This window comes from Calonectris borealis, chromosome 3 (assembly GCF_964195595.1).
Source record: "Calonectris borealis chromosome 3, bCalBor7.hap1.2, whole genome shotgun sequence".
NCBI lineage: Eukaryota > Metazoa > Chordata > Aves > Procellariiformes > Procellariidae > Calonectris > Calonectris borealis.
Window position 1 is genome coordinate 33,156,405 of NC_134314.1, and position 20,120 is coordinate 33,176,524.

Genomic DNA, 20,120 nt, shown 5'->3' on the forward strand with positions numbered 1-20,120 from the left:
TTATGGTTGATTGATTTGATCCCCCCAGCTGAAAATTCAAACTGAAAAATAAAATTAGTGTCAGTCAAATACTCACCCTTCCCTTCCCTTCCCTTCCCTTCCCTTCCCTTCCCTTCCCTTCCCTTCCCTTCCCTTCCCTTCCCTTCCCTTCCCTTCCCTTCCCTTCCCTTCCCTTCATCAATAGTGGGCTGGCAGAAAAACTAAAACCTTCCTAGCTTAAGTTAATGCTATGAGCTCCTGCTTGCACCATATTTACTCAACCACTAAGATCCTTTATAGTCCATAGATACTCAGTATTGGGAACTCGCCCCGGTGAATCAATAGTTAACAAGTTAGGAAGTAGCAGCATACTGACTGTGTAGACAAAGGCACTAGGCTTTCTGTATTTGATTGCAAACACATAGAACTAGCCTTAACCACATTGTTGTATTTTAAGGAAAAATGTGGATTTTGGTATCAGGGTTGTTCTGTCTTCTTAACTAAAAAATGTAATGCTGTATTACTTAGTTGATAGCTGCAATTGATTTCATGTCCAAAGTTCGGCATTTCTCATGAGTTCAGCACCCTTTATCATGACCTCCTCAGGGTGTCAGCTATGAGTGTAAGCTCAGGAGGAGACAGCGATATTAACTAAGCTCCAGTGAGAAGCATATAGTATAGGTCATAGAATATATAAACACATGGCATGGTCTTCAGAGGAACTGAGCACCCTCCTTTACTTTAGTAGTCAACATTTACTCTGTTAGCAGCTCTGAAAATCAAGTCAGTAAGGTACTTCACTTGAAACCATAATCATTCTCTTTCTGTCCTGTAGCATATAAAAGGCTGTATATAGAAAAATGAGAACATTTGCATCTTGTAAGGAAATAGGTGATAAGAGTATTTGACTTTTTCATCCTAAGCCTACTTGTAAAATGAATAGAGAGATTGTGCGATACTTCCTGCTATAATTTAATCTTTCTGTACAAACTTAGCTATTTTTTAACATTAGGTTTTATGAAGATGCTTCTTCATACAAACTATTTTGTAAATGTGGTGGAACTTCAAGATTAATATTATCGTTATCCCAATAACTTGTTTCAAAATGCGCTGCCAGAGTATCATCAACCAACCTGCATCTTATTTCTGCATCATGGACCAGATCTTCTGTTTATGTAAATCACCATCTTTTTGCTGAAGTTAGTTATTGTGAGTGGTCTATGCCAGCTGTGGATATTCCCAGGGATGAGCAGAGAGCATAAGAAGTTCCTGACATGAATGCATGCAAGCCCGTTATTATCAGTATGGCGTTAGAACAGCATTGCCAGCAATTTTTTAAAAAAGTATTGATAGATTATTTTTAAAATATACCAAGATACTAAAAGGGAATTGCAGAATATCTATCAAAATATCATAGTTCCTATGTTTGTAATGTGACAGCTCTCTGATACTCTCTTTGAGCACATGAAAGAGTGCTTACCTTTCAGAATATCTCCAACATTTAATGCAAGAATTGCATCAAAGCTTTGTATGACTTGCTAGTTGTTTTCCTTTTAGAAAGGTTGTACCCTCTCTTTGTTTATTTGAACAGGTACATCAGATCTGAGAGGTCAATAATTCTAATCAATTTCTGCCTGTCTATTATCTCATCAAATATCCTTATCCTGGTTGGACAAACTCAGACACATAACAAGGTATGATGATGGATTGTATTAAATTTGCACTTAAATATTGAGATCTTTGTTTTATTTGTGTTTAGCTTAAAATAACTACATCCATTTAGTCCTATATTCATAGGACTTGGCATTTTTGGCAAAATATTAACAGACAAGGGAAAATATTTACCATCTTTCGTAGTCTTTTTTTCCCCTCCAAAAAATCCCTTTTGGTATTGTTCCCTCTGGATAAGCTGTGTTCTCTGTGGTAGACTTGTATGTTTTATAACTAAATTTCAAAGCAAAAAAGTTCAAAGACTCAACATCAAAAGCAGAAATTCTGGTTCATTATAATAGTTGTAATAGGATTGTGCTACAGTGTTTTTGTCTTTTTATTAACACACTGGTACTCGAAAGGCAAGTAAAAATTGCTTAGAAGTTAGAGTACTACTCCTGAAAATGTGCAGAAACAGACATCATAACAAGCTATAGAACTGTTAAATCTCTGACTGATGTAGCTATAAGAAAGTAATAACCCTGCATACTTTACTTAGTGAAATATTGCTGATTTATTACTAATCTGTTCTCAGGCTCTTTCTGAACATAGTCATCATTTGTCCCTCTCCTGTAGAGCAGGGCTGTGTCAGTGTTTTGAGGCATCACCCAGTGCCTAGTGATGCTAGGCAACTTTCAGAAGTGACAATAAGTGGTTGCTTAAAATTAACTATGGCTACATGATAGCTTGGAATAGAAAATAGGATGTAAGTGGTGAACGGGGCATTGTGTGATAGAATGCCATTAAGTTTTGGAGTGAGCAAGTATCTGTAAAGTAATTCTTTATCCCACTGTGTTAAACTACTTAATGCATTGCTCATCTTAATTTTTCCAATATCTAATGAAATACGTTCATCATCTGCTATAGGATAACTGATGTTTCTACAACACATCTATAGTGAATCATTTATTCTTTTCAAATGAGTGCTTAGAAATTTAGCTGCCAGAAGTCTCATAAAATCAATACGAGTAACATAGCTGTACTTTGTAAAACATACCCAAAACAAACATAGTCATTTCCAACACAACATTTAACAAAATTATTAAAATTAAGATATTAATATGCTTTAAAGTTTTGAAAGTATGTAGAGGTACAAATGAACAAAATATGGATTTGCAGAAGAAGCCCATGTGACTCTTGCAGATTTTATTCAGGGGGAAAAAAGTCAGAAATGCGCAAGCAACTTCAGAGTGCCAGAGTGCAGAAGGATTAAGCCTTTAAGAATTTCAGCACTAGCATGCATAGTCATATATACTATTTTAGTATGTATTTCAAGAAGAAATATGGTTCAGTAGCTGAAAGTTCCTGTGTATATTGGGGGATTTGAGGGCATCAGAATGACTGATTGATAAGATGCTCCCTAGGTATGGTGGCAGCCTTTTTCTGATGCTTGACTCAGGGAACTCTAAACTAAAACACATCCTTTATCCAGTTCCTTTCTTTTAATCTTAATCAACTTGAGCTCCCTCATTTCTGCTTCCTGAACTCCTGAAAGTATAGAGGTATTACATTGACTTATTTCTGAGAACAGCAGATCCTAAAAATGGAGATGTTCAGAGGAAATAATTGACAGAAATAACAACACATCACAAATTTTATATTTTGAATACAGCAACTCCAAAATAACACTTTTTACTACACTTGTGTTCTTTTTGAGTCCACATCTTGCTTTTGATACATGTAGCACCCAGGAGCTTCTAGCCAGGGAGTATCTCTAATGGATCAAAGGCGGAGTACGTTTTTTATACCAAGGAAGATATTCCTTGTTACAGACCAAAAATCTTTTTATCACTATGTCCACTGATATGTGAATATATTGTAGCTCCAAGAAGCTAGCCTGTGAATGCACTATCAACAAAATGGCCAGCTAAAGCCAATGTTTAGCAAAAGCTTATTCAAATTAAAACAATCAGATCCGGTTATGACTTCGATATGTTTCTAAGTAGGGATGTTATTTTGGCATCAGATGTGTTTGAATTCAAGTTTTGAATTTTTTATTTTCAAATATCATATATGACCAGAAGAAGCCAGTGTTTGATTTTTAGTCCATAGATATAGATTACAATACTGACACCTGTAGGAAAAATTATGTTTTCATGTTGCTGTGCTAGAAAATTAAATCTGTAAATGGGAATTTTAGAAAGAAAATCAAGTCCTTACTTATGGTTTAAGATGAAAAACATTTTAGATTTGTTTCTGAGATTTTATTTACTAGAAATCAAACCATTTGGGGTTTTAGTGTTTGTTTGAAAGTTTTGGGAGAAATCTTGGGAATATTTTATCAGGATGATGTAATATTCAAGTGAGCAGAATTTTTTTCCTGAATAAAGGTCGAGGTGGTGTTTTATGGCAAGAAGATGAGCTCAGTTTTTTTAATGTATTAGAGAAAATTTAAGAAATATGATATGCCAAGTTTTAGAGTTTATTTACTCTGTTCCATTCTCATTCTTATGTTCATAATATTCTCATATTATTGGGGCACGTATATGCTGATGATATTGACAAAGTTGAAGAATGCCCCGTTTTTCCGTGCTTTAGTTTGACTTTGCTTCTGAGTTTAAATTGTCCCCAGCTCTATATTTGTTTATATTCCCTTTGAGGAATACAAGGAATTTACAAGGGTGCTTGTAAATGTCGTCAAAGTTGAATTCCATTTTAAAGTTGAACAGTATGTAAATTAAGCATACAGAAGATGTATTTATAACAAACAGCATATTGTCAGTCTGTTTGCAGTTTGTGGTTTTCTCTATATGCATTAAACACCGCACCAACTACTTTTATTCATTTCAATGCTATTCAATCTCCAGGAAATTTCTGCGGTTCATTTTAGTACACCCATTGACATCTGTGACAAAGAAAAAATATTGAGTCTCTTGGTCTGGATAAGGGCAGGTTTTCTGCTGTTTTCTTTCTGTCTTATGTGAATCATAGATACTTAGCATGTTAGGTTTAGCTCTACTCCTTGAAAGCTGAGTATATCCTAGATGTTTTTACAAAAACTTTTTTTAGTGAAGACTAAGTGAGTTTGAATATTGCACTGTCTTTGGTTCAACTAAGTCCTGCCTTTTTTCAGTAAAAAAGATCATGGTATTTCCCATAGGCAGAAATGGACGAAATATTTACAGAGGACATGTAGAAGTAGTTTAAATTCTTTCAAGCCACCATAGATTTTACATTTCTAATATTCCTTGTTTAAAAGTGATTTTTTTCTCCAGTTTCAGTAACTCGAGGATGCCAACATTAGATCAGAGGTCTAAGTCATGGGGCTTTTTGGCTTGTTTTAGAATAGATTCGTGATGGGGGGCATGGAGAGGAGTATGGTTTCTCTTGGAAGATTTGTACTGGGATAGCAAAAAAGCCTTTTGTCAACAGAAAAGGCTTGCTCCTTTATTCCTTCTTAGCCCAATATGTTGTTCTTCATTTTATTAAAGGACACAGCTGAGAAATGTTCCGCTTTTTTCAGTACGTTTCCCCAAACCTTTCAAAATGCAAAACTTAATTCAAAGCCTTCTTAATGTTTTAGACTGTGTAAGAGGTCTCTGTTTTGTCAGATCCTGTTTTGAAATATAGGTCACTGAAGGCTGAATTTACAGGAATATTATGAATTTAATTATGTATCTTCTTTAAATATATGCAGTGTCATACTAGGTATGAGAAGCAAATTAATTTACTTTGGTATATCTTTCTGTCTCTTGTTTTCTTTTCAGTGTTTAATGTTAGCCACATAATCATATTTAAATTTGAGGATATGCAGTTGATGCACTGGAGATAGCCCTTTAACAACTGAAGTTAGTCGTAACATTGAAATTAAGTCTCCCGAATTAAGGAAGGGTAATACTTTTCATGTGTAACCTAACTGCTCAAATATCTGTTATTTCACAAATACTATGAGATGTCCCTAACATCTACAAAAGCACTATGTATTTACTTTGAAGATACTGACAGTTTTCTTTAAGGAAATATCTATCACTGATTCGTAGGTTTCACTGTAACGTAACTCTTGCTATATTATGTTTTCTAATGTTCTTCTTGCCATCGAGAAAAATGGTTGTATTTCTTCTATATGTGGACCTTTAACGCTTAAGCTATAAATCTTTACTATGCTTCTGATCCCATTTAATGAATAGATTCTCTACCGCCAATAAGTTTTTGATTAATATTATGCGGATTTTTAAATAAATTCTCTTTCCTTTTGCATACATTCAAAAAATACCTTGTTTTTTTCACAGTTCTGCCTAAATAAAAACACATTAGCTGTTTGATGTAAACAATTCTTGTTTACCTATTTTTTCTGTGAAGAAAACAAAGATTAATACAATTTAAAATAAACCGTAGAATTCATTATACATATGGGCAAAAGTTAATTATTTTCTGTATTATCTGTTTCCCAGTGTACTTAAGAGTTCATTGCTGGAGTTTGGGCCACTTGTGAGAAACAGGCATACTTTTAGAAATGTCATAAGGCTCTGTACATTTTGTTAGCCATAGTCAGGTTTATGTGTGCCTGTCAAGGGAAGAACAGGGAAGATGTTAATGCACAAGGCAAGATTTAGCAACCCTGATATTCTGTGCCATCCCTGTTTAATTACAATACTTAGTTTATCATGCTAACTATGACATTTTGGAATTTGTCTCTTAGACCATACTTGAAAGGATATGAAAAGGCATATGTGACTGCCTAAAGCACATAACATAAACAATCAGTAGTTTTGATAAATGCATTTTAAACAAGCAAAAACCCCCTAAAATTTTGTAGTTAATAAGATTTGAATGTTCACTAAATAGGCTGACTGGACAAAAATAACACCCCTTTAGTCTTTTTTTTTAGAGGTTCTAGGCTGAAAGAAGCAAATAGAAGTGGAAAGGAGTTGAGCAGCCACAGCATCCCATTCCCATAGCACTCTGAAACAGCTGACTGTGTAACTAGGGCTCCCTCAGGTTTTGAGAAACAGTGGGTGGCGGGATCCCTTGAGAACCCTGCAAATGTTCAGGTGGTACTAATGCTGCCTCTAACCATGTGGCTCTTGCCCCATATCTGCCACTGCCTTACAGATGCAGACATCATGGCAATATATCTCCTAGGAAACAGCGGGGGAGACTTAAGAGCAGATGGAATGAACAGAGAAATGATGCTAACACAGCATTAAGGTTGTGTTAGAAAATCAGTGAGGAAGTAGGGAATTTAGTATGTCAGGCAGTAGCACTCAGGTGCTATTTCAGGTTTTGCCTGGAGAACTTCAGGACAATGCCCCCCATTTAAGCAGCTGAAGCCCAGGAAAATATGTCCTTCCATTTTTGCCCGTACCCAACTTCCAAATTAACACCTCCTATGCTGATTGTCATCTCTTTCTTTGTGTAACAGCTTTTCGAACAGCTGAGCCACAGAGCCTCTGGTGTGGGTCAGCCATCACAGAAACACACCAATAAATAGGTCAGCAATCAGAGTGCACGGCACCACACACATCTGCCTGCGGTGTATTCGGGAACTCAGAAACAATTAACTGGAGAAGAGCCCACTTAACTGAATAACTATTACAGAAGTAGGTCTGTTTAAGCAACACTCTTTTACCATGCCAAATTCTGACAAAACCCGTTAACATCAGCTGAATTAACTACCTGCTTTTAGCTTCTCAAGAGAACCTCTGGGAGCAGATCTTTCTTACCCAAGATCAGTAAACATTGTCATTCATGCTACTGTTACCTGCCTCAGAGGAGAAGGTAACATTCTTCTCAAAAGTGCCTGCCAGTCTGTTTCTCAAAATACATCAACTTTATCATTCAGTTTGCTATTTCTAAACAAAACAGACATTTTGATTGTAAGTGGGTTACGGGGAAGAAATTGGGTAGATATTAGCAGCATGCATTCTCTATCTCCAATCCCCAGAACCTTTTTAAGAGCTCTGTGAGCTATTTTTAAATCACAGCATTATTCAGGTTGGAAGATCACCTGATCCAACCTCATTCTCAAGACAGGGTCAGCTGTAGGGTCAGAACGGGTTGCTCAGGACTTTATATAGTCAAGACTTGAAAACCTCCAAGTGTGGAAACTGCACAACCTCCTTGGGAAACTTGCTCCACTGCTTGACTGTCCTCATGGTTAAAAAGTTTTTCCAGATAGCTGGTCTGGACCTCTTGTTTCAATTTATGCTCATTGTCCTTTGTCATCCCACCACACATCACTGTGAAGAGCTTGGTTTCATCTTCTCAATGATGTCTCTATAGGCACTGACAGGCTGCTGTTAGATACCCCTGAAGCCATGGCTTCTCCAGGCTGAACAAGCCCACTTTCCTTAGCCTCTCTTCATAAGTCAAGTATTCCAGCCCCCAAGCATCTTGGCAGCCTCTGCTAAACCAACTCCAGTTTATCAAGTCTTCCATTGGGCATTGGGCAACTCATTTCTATTGGACACAGCATTCTAGATATGGTCTAATGAGTGCTGAGCAGAGGAGGACAATCCATCCCTCAGCCTCCTGGCTGTGCTTCTCTCAATGCAGCCCCGGATGCTGTCTACCGTCTGTGCTGCCAGGGGACACTGCTGACTCATATTCAGCTCACTGCCCATCTCTCCAACTTGTACAGTTCTCTCTGGATGGCAGCCTTGCGTGGTCCCCCCAGTTTGGTGTTATCTACAAACTATGTGAACAAGCATTCCACTGCCTATTCCAGGTCATTGACATTAAACATAGGTCCCTGGGTAGACCCATGTAGTACTCTGCTTGTTATCTGCTTCCAGGTAAATTGCCACCCATTAGTGATTACACTCTAAGTCAACCATCCAACTAGTTTTTTATCCATTGGGTATCCACTCCTCCAGCTGTGACCTCCTAGCCTGGTTACAAGAATATCATGAGAGGCTTTGTTGGAGCTCATTTTAATGAGATTTATTTTGAAAAGCAAAAGTGATGATGACTTGGGAATCCAAAATTTACCAAGGTTTATCCGTGAAAGACTTAGACTGTGTCTGACCCATGACTCACACTGGTACCAGCTCTAGTGTCTCTCGGCTGTTGAGGATCTTCTCCCACCCACCCACACAGCCACACATTGCACGCATGAGCTGAGGAATGTTGCACAGGTGTAGTCTACTCCCTCCTCCCTGGTTCTGGTGCTGGACTTGGTGCTGGAGTGTGTGCCTCTGCTGTCCTGTCTTAGCACAAAAAAAAATAGCTCAAGCTTTCCTGAGGTAACCCTTGTCCGTCCTAGTCTTCCCCAAATGGTGGGGTTTTTCCTCCTTGTTCTTCAAACCTGTTTAGAGTATTTTTTTTCTCTTCTAGAATTCACCTCGCAGCCCTGAGAAAAATAGCTCATCCTCTCACAAACACCTGTTTGAATCATTTCAGACAATCTGTTGATGACTTAAGCACTTATTTTGGGCTTCACACATTTTTTCTACTTCTCTTTTGTTTATGTGTTGAATTTCAGTGGAAATAGAAAAGCAGTCAATGGGAAGTAGATCAACCTACAAACAGTTAAATGTTCATGTCTTTCCTTTACATAATCTTGGTTTTAAGAAAGAGGAAACCATAAACACTTCTAAGTACAATGGTAAAAAGGATTTTTAAATGAAGATACGATAGGAATAAACTTCACAAGATTAAATGGTTTAAGTAATAATGATAACAACAGCAACACCAAAAATCAGCATTCAACTACTTGGTTTTCATTCTAGTATGAAAGTTGAATTTCCTATATGGATTTTCATATGTGGATTACCATTTCTAAGAATGTAGGCATAGAATCTATTTGTCATGTAAACTAACAGAGAAAAAGAAACACAGTAGGATATTTTTGATATATTTATCTGGTAAAATAATACATTAAAAAATACAACTCTGAGATAAATATAATGTAAATCTTATGCCCTACTACAATAATTATTACGTCATTGTTTTTTCTGTATAACAGAACGAAACATGTTAGAAAACATAAACTCGTCTAAAAGACTATAATTTAAGGAAAAATAGTGTAATTTTTGTGCAAAAGATTATCTACCTATTGTACTGGATTTTATTTATACTTCCCTACAACTCCCTGTTGTGTCTGCTTATTTTCAGGAACATATGGTATGGTTTAACCTTGACATGCACTGTGAAGTACATTTGTACAGTTCTACTTTTTTTTCTTGTATTCTCCTAGGTCAGAGTTTTTAGGCTTCTATATCTTGCAGTCAAGTCAATGAGAGCATTATAAGGGAAATGACTATTGGATTGGTCTGATTCTGAGATTGGGCCGATTAGAAGCTGTAAAATGAGTATTCTTTCCTAAGACTACGTACTTTCCTCTGTAAAAGCTATGGGGCTCAGTCCTCTGATCCTTATACATGAAAGTATTCTCTAGCCCTATGTTTACTTTTACTTTAAAGTTTTAGAAACAGTATCACATATCATGAAAACGAATTGTGGGGTTTGTGTTTGTTACTTATGGCTGAAGTACACTCAGTTCTGAAAACAGAGCTTGCTAGTGAATCAGTTCACTTTTTATGCTGGAGTCCCTCTTGCTTTTGCAGCAACTGAAAAAAAAAAAAAGTGAATGATGTTTTGCTAGATTCAATCAAACTCGTCCAGGATGCTGTTTAAACAGCAGCCAAAATCAACCGCTCCAGAAGTACAAGAGGCTCTGCTGTGGGCAATTGTGAGTTAACCTACCCTGTACCTTATTAGATTGTTTAATTTGTGATTGATTTTAAGTCATGGCCAAAATAAACTTCCCATAAAATGATAATTGTTCTCAGGTGCTAAGTTTAAGGTCTGAGTTCCAGTGCCTATGTTTAGACCTGTTTATTCATTTTATATTTGTCTGCTTTTGGAGAAAAAAAAAATAATGTGGGATGAGACTGGATCTCAAGTTTCTTTTTTTCTTTCTTTCCCTATGAATCTTGTTTGCCTGGCTACAAGTACTCAGGTTTCAACAGGAAAAGCATTCCCACCCATTTCTAGCTCTTCTAGAGGGTGATGGTAGGTGAAATTTCATGTGAAGTGGGACAAGCAGGATGCGAATCTCTGTTCTAGATAGAGACCAACAATCGAATGGAAAGTCAAGGATGATCATACAAATTCTGATCTTTTCTGCTTTTTCTTTCTGTGGAAAAAACTGTGGTCACTGTGTGCTGAACTCATTGAAGTCAGCATCCACTAAGTGTGGTCTGAGCATATTTATTATATCATGAGAAAAAGCAATGTTGTTAAGTGCTCTGGATCACAGAAGGACTTTGTGTTGAGAGGGATGCTCAGCCTGTCAAATAAAGGTACTCCTAGGTACGGTTAGGGACCCAAAATTATGTACCCAGAGATCATCTTGGTGCTAGTGTAAAATGCATGTAGTGCCTCTAATTTTAGACCGCTGCTGAACATGACCTTTTTATATTTGTTTTCATGGCCATAAATGCTTATTATGTTGAGACTCAATGAGTCACACCATAGACATCAAACCTGGTACTGAAAAATTTGACAGTAATTGTGTTTTTCTCTTTTGATGGTTTTGTCAAAATTTGTGTAAAATTGACATTGTGGATTTTGTGGAATTTAATAGAAAATTACGCTCAGAATAATTGTTGAAAGAAAACTGTAAAGGTAAATTTACAAAGCACGCATTTGGCTGTAATCATGGACATTTTTAATGAATTTAATTGTGAGATTTCCAGAACCCTGCAGGGAAATGTACATGTTTGTAATAAAAAGGCCTCAAGCTGTTAAAACTGATAGAATTTCTGAAATGTCAAGAAAGTTCAGTTTGCACTAGACTTCTGGGTTTCAAAACAGGATGGAAAACATGTTACTATCTCTCCCTTCTGAAGAAAACTGAAATATATCTGGCACAAGGAGTCAAGCAGTTGGAAGGAAGTATGAATAAGTTGGCACAAAATGTTGTTCCATTAGTAAGTGATTACATATCTGTTTCTAATTAGTAGCATGGTATATAATTTGTGTTCTATGCTCTTTATTTCATAAAAAGTCACATCTTCAACCTATCCCATATTTGCTAAAAAATTTCTTTAAGCTAGGGAATCTAAATGGATTTATTATTCTTTAAATACCACTTAAAGTTAGGTGAAGGCTTAGAATGAGAATGGCTTCCTTAACAAGCTTAGCTGAACCACTGAACCATACAGGACAACAAAGTCCAGTGTGTCAGAACCTACAGCTATTGAAACTTGAGGTTTAAAAAGATGGGATTAATTGAAAAGCTGTTGTTATTTGCATTGAGATTTTACACTTTTTATATTTAAGAGGGCTTTCAAGTCTCTGCCTTTTACTGCATATCCTCTTATGTCAAGTCAATCAGAATTTGGGCTTGAGTGTTAGCAATTTAATTATTGCTATAAAACCTTCATTTTGGCACTGCTTATCTTTTAGAGTAAGTACAGAATAGTAATAACATTTCACTGAACTGAGTGATCCCACAAGGCATTGCAGTTGTACTACAATGGAAGAAAAATGGTTTTTCTGGGAATCATAGTTAGACCTCAGTGTCAAGGCAGCATTAATGATGGACAAAAACTGCTGCAAGACTTAGTTTGTCTCTTGTAGCTATTCATAAACCTCATCCCATAAAATTGCTCCAGAAACCAATTTGTAAGAATTTAAACCTCATCAAGTGTCTGTTTCCATTCATTTCTAAAGGATTTTTCCTTTTGGAAAGAACAATAATATCTAACACCAGTAAAAATATATTCTAGTCAGAGTTTTAAACCTTAGTGAGAAGACTCAATCACATTCCATAAATACCTAAAGAACATATCTGTCCTAGTTAAACGTTAGGCATTAAACAATCAAACATGTCTTTTTAATTGTAGGAAATTGTCTGTCAATTGCAGATAGGAAGCTTTCAAAACTTTGAATTGTGGCATTAATCCTTGTGCACGCATTTTGCCAGTAGCAAATGCAAAGCCTGAAATGAATCAGAACTAAGCCAAATTGTGTTGCTTTGTAGTTGCCATGGCTAGGAGCATGCACACAAGTTATTGATATAGCTCAGCCAACACTTGTTATGCCATGATGACTTGATTGTGTGTTTGAGCCCCTGGAAGTCTCAATTCGTTGAAGTTTCAATACTTCAGTGAATAGGTATGATAAGCAAAGCAGAGCCAAAGAAGCACGTTGCGGTTTCCTTGTCAAAGAAGCACTTTGCAGGATTTCCATTCAGGATATGTGTATACCGCACCCAGCACAACTGGACCTTGGTATCTCTCAGTGTTACACAGTATTAGTGTTAAATAGTAAGAATTCATATGGGCTTTCCTAATCTCAGCTCATGGTCCTTCTGTGTGTGCTAGAAGGACGGGTTTGGGTCACTTGGATTCACTTGTCTCCCCCAGAAACTAATGAGCAGAAATCTGCTAGTGCGCTATGAAAGCTTAAACTTCTGGAAGGATTTGTCTAAGTGGTGTTGAAGAAAAGGGAATAAAAAATGGATGATTATGAATGCATGAAACAAGTAGCCTTTCAGTGCAGTCCCTAGATTATTTTTTCTCCAAACATCTTGTTAGGCTCATATGTACAATACTCCCCTGTGACAGTCTGTTTCTCTCAACATGGTCTACTAGAGGCTTTTGTTTTCAGCACCTTCTAAAATACAAGAATAGATCTATAATAAAACATTAGCCAGTTTCCAAATACAGCAAAAAAACATAAAATTTTAAAAAATCTTGTGCCTTCTGGCATCTGGAAGGGAATATTGCTTTCCAACAATGATTTAAACCTGTCAGTACAATTGGTTTAGAGACACTGCTGCGTGTAAAGAGGATGGCACTGATTTCAGTGGTTGGCTCTGCAGGCAAAGTTATCTGCAGGTCTCTACAGGTCACAGAGCATCCACTAAGGGAATTCCCAACAGAGGAGCAGAGAATACAGATAAACTTTCCAAAGGTAATTTGGCTATATCATGTCATCCAGGGCATGAAGGACATGTATATAGTCTGGGAGATTTTGTAGGAGGAGACATCCATGCTAAGTATATAATTTAAAATGTAATATTTTATACTTGCTAATTTTAGATGCCAAGATGCTTCTGAGAGACATGTAGCATTAATTATTAATTATTGTTGTTGTTGATAAAAATAAACCTATCATTAAGGCTCTGGGAGTATTTCCAACATCAACAAATTTTCAATTTGATTTATTAACAGATATAAACATTTTATTTTATTTCTCCCTCCAGTCAGAGCCTCAACTTATTTCATACTCGCCCCTCCCATAGGGAAAAGCTTGAGTAAATGTATCAGCTTTGCACTGTGTTCTCAATGTCAGCACATCGAGATCCGTCAGTTCTCCTGTAGAAGCATGGAGTGAGGGAAAGAGGTGAGGACACCTTCAGCTGTAGTAAGACTGTTCGGCCTCCATTTCTGAGCATTTTAACCTTAGAAATGTTAACTGGTACACAGAAGCAGTGGATGTTATGAAGAAGGCTGGACGTGAAACTGTCAGGTAAAATGTAGCAAAAAAGATGCTCTGTTTCCACCCAGCAGCACAAGTGAGGGTAGTATAGCCTACAGGGAAAAGCTGTACTAGAAGCAGTAGTGCTGTGAAGGGAACAAATTTTGCTCGTATCGATTACAGTCACACATGAGTGGAACCAAAGAATTAATTTATTTTTTGCATTGGCAGAAGCTTCCGACTGGAGCACTCCACCTGTTGAGCAGATTAGAGCGGTTAAATATGTAGGCCTCAAAAGCTGGTATACCAGTGAAACACATACCAGAAAATAAAGGTCACAACTTCTACTCCATATACAGATGGGTACAAATAACATGATTCTACAAATTATGATAAAAGCCAACATTTGGGAATTTAGGGACCTCTACACAGGCCTTCTCCATTTTCAAATAGAGAAGACCCCTTACAGGATGCAAGCTCTACTTTCCAATCATGTAGGTTTTCTTCAGTATTTGAATTTCACTGGAGAACAATTTTCTGATGATGGCAAGGCACTGAAACTCATAAGAAAGAGAGGCAGCATCCAACTACAGTATTCAAATATTTAGTGGCTCTGGCCAGTCAGGCAGTTTTTGTTTCAAGGTCATTTCTTACAGAGGAGCCCATCATGTTCCTGGACTGTTGGAGGGTTTGCCCAGTGCTCCAACCTGGAGTCTGACAGAAACAACTTCCTCAAGGATTAACAAGTTAGAAGTTAGGAGTTACAAGTTAGAAAGCCACGTGTGTCATCACAAAGAGGGGAGCACATTTCTTACTTTCCCTAAGATACTCCCTGCTCTGACTTAGATGTTCATTGATTTTGGTGCATTCCACACAGATAGTGCCAGATAAACATCCATCTCCACCCACTGAGATACTATTTTTTTCTGCAGATAATCTCTTAGTAAATATTGTTTTACATGGGAACTGTTTGCATCCCATATACATTAAATTTTTAATATGAGACTCAGTGAGACATAGAACCAGGGGTTAATCATGTGGTTAGCCATGCAGTTAATGATTTAAAATAACTGAAGTGATTTTACTTCCTTTAAAATGCTACTAATGCATTATTTAATAAGTCGTAATTTGTATATAATAAAATGCCTAGCTCAGTCAATGATAATTATGTTACTTAGAAACAATTCGAAGTCACACACACTGAAAAAAATACAGTAGCATTTGCTTTCAATCTGAAGCTGTATGGTAAACATCCAGATTTGGGCCCCTCACTACAAGAAGGACATTGAGGTGCTGGAGCGTGTCCAGAGAAGGGCAACAAAGCTGGTGAAGGGCCTGGAGCACAAGTCTTATGAGGAGCGGCTGAGGGAACTGAGGTTGTTCAGCCTGGAGAAAAGGAGGCTGAGGGGAGACCTCATCACGCTCTACAACTACCTGAAAGGAGGTTGTAGTGAGGTGGGTGTTGGTCTCTTCTCCCAAGTAACAAGCGATAAGACAAGAGGAAATGGCCTCAAGTTGCACCAGGGGAGGTTTAGATTGGATATTAGGAAAAACTTCTTCAACAAAAGGGTTGTCAAGCATTGGAACGGGCTGTCCAGGGAAGTGGTTGAGTTACCCTTCCTGGGGGTATTTCAAAGATGTGTAGATACGGTACTGAGGAACATGGCTTAGTGGTGAGCTTGGCAGTGCTAAGTTAATGGTTGGACTTGACGATCTTAAAGGTCTTTTCCAACCTAAACGATTCTATGATTCTATGATTCTATGATTCTACGTTTCTTTGAGCTTTATGTGCCATGTTGCATTTTGCTTAATATTTTTGTGGTTATTTACCTTTCAAAATAACCAAATCTAAATTAGAACAGAGCTCAAAACACTTTGGCAAAAGAATGTTTATATATGCTAATGATTTCTAATTAGGAAGAAAAAATTGCTAAAAACTAAGATAATGTGTTACTAGCAATACAGTTACTCTGTCTTCAATCATATGCAGTGCCTTCCAGGCCATAGAGAGTTTGAGTGGAGAACAGCAGACCAACATGTTCAGTAGACAAGACAGCTACCCATTCTTCTCCTCTTGAACACCAACTCTTAGTCCAAGGGAAAATCCTCCTTGTGAAAACAGAGCTGTGGTACTGCTGGTTTGTGGAGAAAAGGGTCACAGTAATATTATTTCACTTCCTAATTACTGTGAAAAATGCGGGTCACTTCTTGGGCAGGAGTAAGGTGCTTCTTGAGCTCCATAGGCACGGTGTCTGTCGCTGACTGTCAGAAAGGAGGAGAGAGGGAGAATCTTCCAGCTAGGCTGTCTTTAGGTACGAGCCAAGAACCACTTTACACAGCCCCTGCTGTGTGGCATGGGGTGGGAAAGGTCCTAGTTTTGAAGGCTGCATTTTCCTTTCCTATCTCCTTCTTGCAAGAAGTGTTGTCATGGTTTAATCTGGCAGGCAGCCAAATACCACGCAGCCGCTCACTCACTCCCCCCGCCCCCCCAGTGGGACGGGGAGAGAATCGGAAGGGTAAGAGTGAGAAAAACTCGTGGGTTGAGATAAAGACAGTTTAATAGAACAGAAAAGGGAAAATAATAACAATAAATAATGATAGAATATACAAAACGAGTGATGCACAATGCAATTGCTCACCACCCGCGCTGACCGATAACCAAGTAGCGATCGGTACTTCCTGGATCACGCCTACCGTTCATATACTGAGCATGACGTCACATGGTATGGAATACCCCATTAGCCAGCTGGGCTGGCTGTCCTGATTATGTTCCCTCCCATCTCGTGTACCTAGCTCAGTCAGTAGGCACGGGAGCTGTCCTTGGACTAGGAGGGCACTTAGCAACAACTGAAAACATCAGTGTGTTATCAACATTCTCCTCGTATTAAATCCAAAACACAGCACTAGGAAGAAATTTAACCCTATCCCAGCCGAAACCGGGACAGTAACCACCCCTTATTCCATACCATTTACGTTATGCTTATATATTTTTTGATATATTTCAATTAATCACCACTATCTTTTTTTATATATACATATATATATATGCACACATAGATATCATTCCCTTAGTCTATGGACTATCTCTTTAAAATGTCCATTGAGTTCATTTAGTCCACAACTTTGGGCTCCATCTCTCATAACAGTCTTTCAGGGCCAGAGAGATGGTGTGTGGTGTTGGACTGTTGCATCCTGAAGCCAGTTCTCTCAGGTACTGGATACCTCTCTCCATAGTGGTCCATTTGCTTGGGCGATATATAACATCTTCCTTGAAGGGATACCTTTCCTTCGTGCCTGACAGCAGTCGCCTCCAGAGGCTGAGGACCTGTGTCCCTTTTCCAATTGCTTTGTCAATGCCTCCTTCCCTAGCAAGGGATCCCAGCTGTTTGGCTTCTTTCCCCTCTAATTCCAGGCTACTGGCCCCATTATCCCAGCATCGGAGCAGCCAGGTAACAATATGCTCGCCTGGACGACGGCTGAAATCTTTTCGCATATCTCGCAGCTCACTCAGGGATAGGGATCGGGTGGTTTCCGTCTCGTTTATGAGTTCTTCCTCTTCCTCCTCCTCTCCTCGTGATGTCCCTGCTCTTTCATCATCCCTTTCTAAACGACCTGATCTCCGCTTCCAAGATTTCCTCTTCTGTACAGGGGCAACGGACATCAGCAAGGGTTGGTCCTCTGGTTCAGCTGTAGTGCCTGTTGCTGGGGTTTGGGTAGCTGCAGTGCTTGTCATGGGGGCTGGAGTAACTGTAGTGCCTGTTGCCGGAGTTTGAGTGGCTGCAGTGCTTGTCGCAGGGGTTGGAGAAGCTACGGTGACTGTTGCCGGGGTTTCAGTAGCCACAGGGGTTGTCGTGGGGGTTGAAGTAGCCGCAGTGCCTGTCGTGGGGTTTTGAGTAGCCACCGTGTCTGTTGCTGGGGTTGATCTCCCGCTGCCCACCGCCCCTGAGACTCGCCGCTCCACCCGCCCAGATGAGGCACCGCCGTTTGCCCTCCCTCTTTTCTTGTTGCTGAGGGTTGATCTCTGGGCAGTATTCCTGAATAATTGTTTAACCCTAAACAAGGCCTGAACCACATTCAGGAGACATAGCAATATGAACATGCTTGTTTGAACATCCCAAGGATATTCAAAATTCTCAGGGAATAGTGTGGACATCTTCGTGAAGGGGATAGAAGAAAAAGGAGTTTCTGACGATATGGAAGGGAAGATGAACAAGTGGGAGAGAGTGTCCCATCCCGTCTCCCCCTTAAGTTCATTCTCCAAGGGGAAAAAAGTGCAATTACTAATAATTTCTAAGAGGTGGTTCCCGAGGTACAGAAATGACGGCAGTACCAAGTACAGATACCAGGTTAGACTTACGACCAATGATCTTATCACCTCATAAAACAGCAGCAAAATGATAATCTTGGCCCAGTTCCGACTGATGATAAACAACACAAAAGGGAATACATATTGCAAGCAAGGTATTACATGACCCAACATTGAGAGCCAGCCCCACAACTTTGACAGCCAATACATCAACATTGTGACCAATCAATATAACGAATGCTTATAACAATTTTGCCTTAACACACTTTGGTCAGATCTATCGTTATCTCAACCCTTCGAGCCCCACGTTGGGCGCCAAAAAGGACTGTCATGGCTTAATCTGGCAGGCAGCCAAATACCACGCAGCCGCTCACTCACTCCCCCCGCCCCCCCAGTGGGACGGGGAGAGAATCGGAAGGGTAAGAGTGAGAAAAACTCGTGGGTTGAGATAAAGACAGTTTAATAGAACAGAAAAGGGAAAATAATAATGATAATGATAGAATATACAAAATGAGTGATGCACAATGCAATTGCTCACCACCCACGCTGACCGATAACCAAGTAGCGATCGGTACTTCCTGGATCACGTCTACCGTTCATATACTGAGCATGACGTCACATGGTATGGAATACCCCATTAGCCAGCTGGGCTGGCTGTCCTGATTATGTTCCCTCCCATCTCGTGTACCTAGCTCAGTCAGTAGGCATGGGAGCTGTCCTTGACTAGGAGGGCACTTAGCAACAACTGAAAACATCAGTGTGTTATCAACATTCTCCTCATACTAAATCCAAAACACAGCACTAGGAAGAAATTTAACACTATCCCAGCCGAAACTGGGACAAGTGTTCATAGTGAGTGGAGATTACCCCTTCAGACCTTAATGTGGGAAAAAAAATCTGTTTTCAAATTAAAGATTCAGAAAGTAAAATGGTCTTTGCATAGTCTCTTCTTTCATCAGTTCCCCTTTCTTTTTCTTTTCTTCCCTTAATTTCTTTTATCTTCTTTCTTCATTCATTTCTTGCCTTGCTTTTATGATTTGTGATCTTCTACTTTTGGTCTGGCTTTCCTCACCCTTTCCTTTGTTTGGCTTCCCTGGTATTGTTTCCTTGTTTCTTTGTCATCCAACATTATGATCAAAGCCAATATTTGGGAATTCAGGGACCTCTACACAGGCCTTCTCCATTTTCAAATAGAGAAGACCCCTTACAGGATGCAAGCTCTACTTTCCAATCATGTAGGTTTTCTTCAGTATTTGAATTTCACTGGAGAACAATTTTCTGATGATGGCAAGGCACTGAAACTCATAAGAAAGAGAGGCAGCATCCAACTAGTGCTCAAATCTTTAGCGGTTCTGGCCAGTCAGGCAGTTTTTGTTTCCAGATCATTTCTTACAGAGGAGCCCATCATGTTCCTGGACTGTTGGAGGGTTTGCCCAATGCTCCAACCTGGAGTCTGACAGAAACAACTTCCTCAAAGATCTACATGTTAGAAAAAGGAAAGGTCCTTCTCTGTTCTGTTTTTTCCCCCTCTCTTCTGTCTCTCTTTTGTTTCCTGAGAGGCTGAGATCTTCCTGCTCACTTTGTCCATCTACACTTCTTGTCCTCTTTTTCACTCTGTTGAAGTTCTCCTCTGCCTTGATTGTCAAGCTTCTCAACAGATAAGCTCTTTAGAGTAATGGCTATCCTCTCTTCTGGTGTTGCCTTCAAATTATCAAATTCCCTTTCTCAGGAAGGATAAGCTGAACATTTCAAG

At 38.9% G+C, this 20,120-nt stretch overlaps 1 protein-coding gene across 1 annotated transcript in view; it reads left to right on the forward strand.

The window, feature by feature from the left end:
* The window catches only part of ADGRB3 (adhesion G protein-coupled receptor B3), a 489,232-nt gene that overhangs the window by 385,023 nt on the left and 84,089 nt on the right, over positions 1–20,120 (forward strand). Inside the window, exon 19 of the mRNA XM_075145284.1 lies at positions 1,571–1,673. Within this exon, the coding sequence (XP_075001385.1) occupies positions 1,571–1,673 (103 nt within the window). The remainder of the gene's footprint in view (positions 1–1,570; positions 1,674–20,120) is intronic.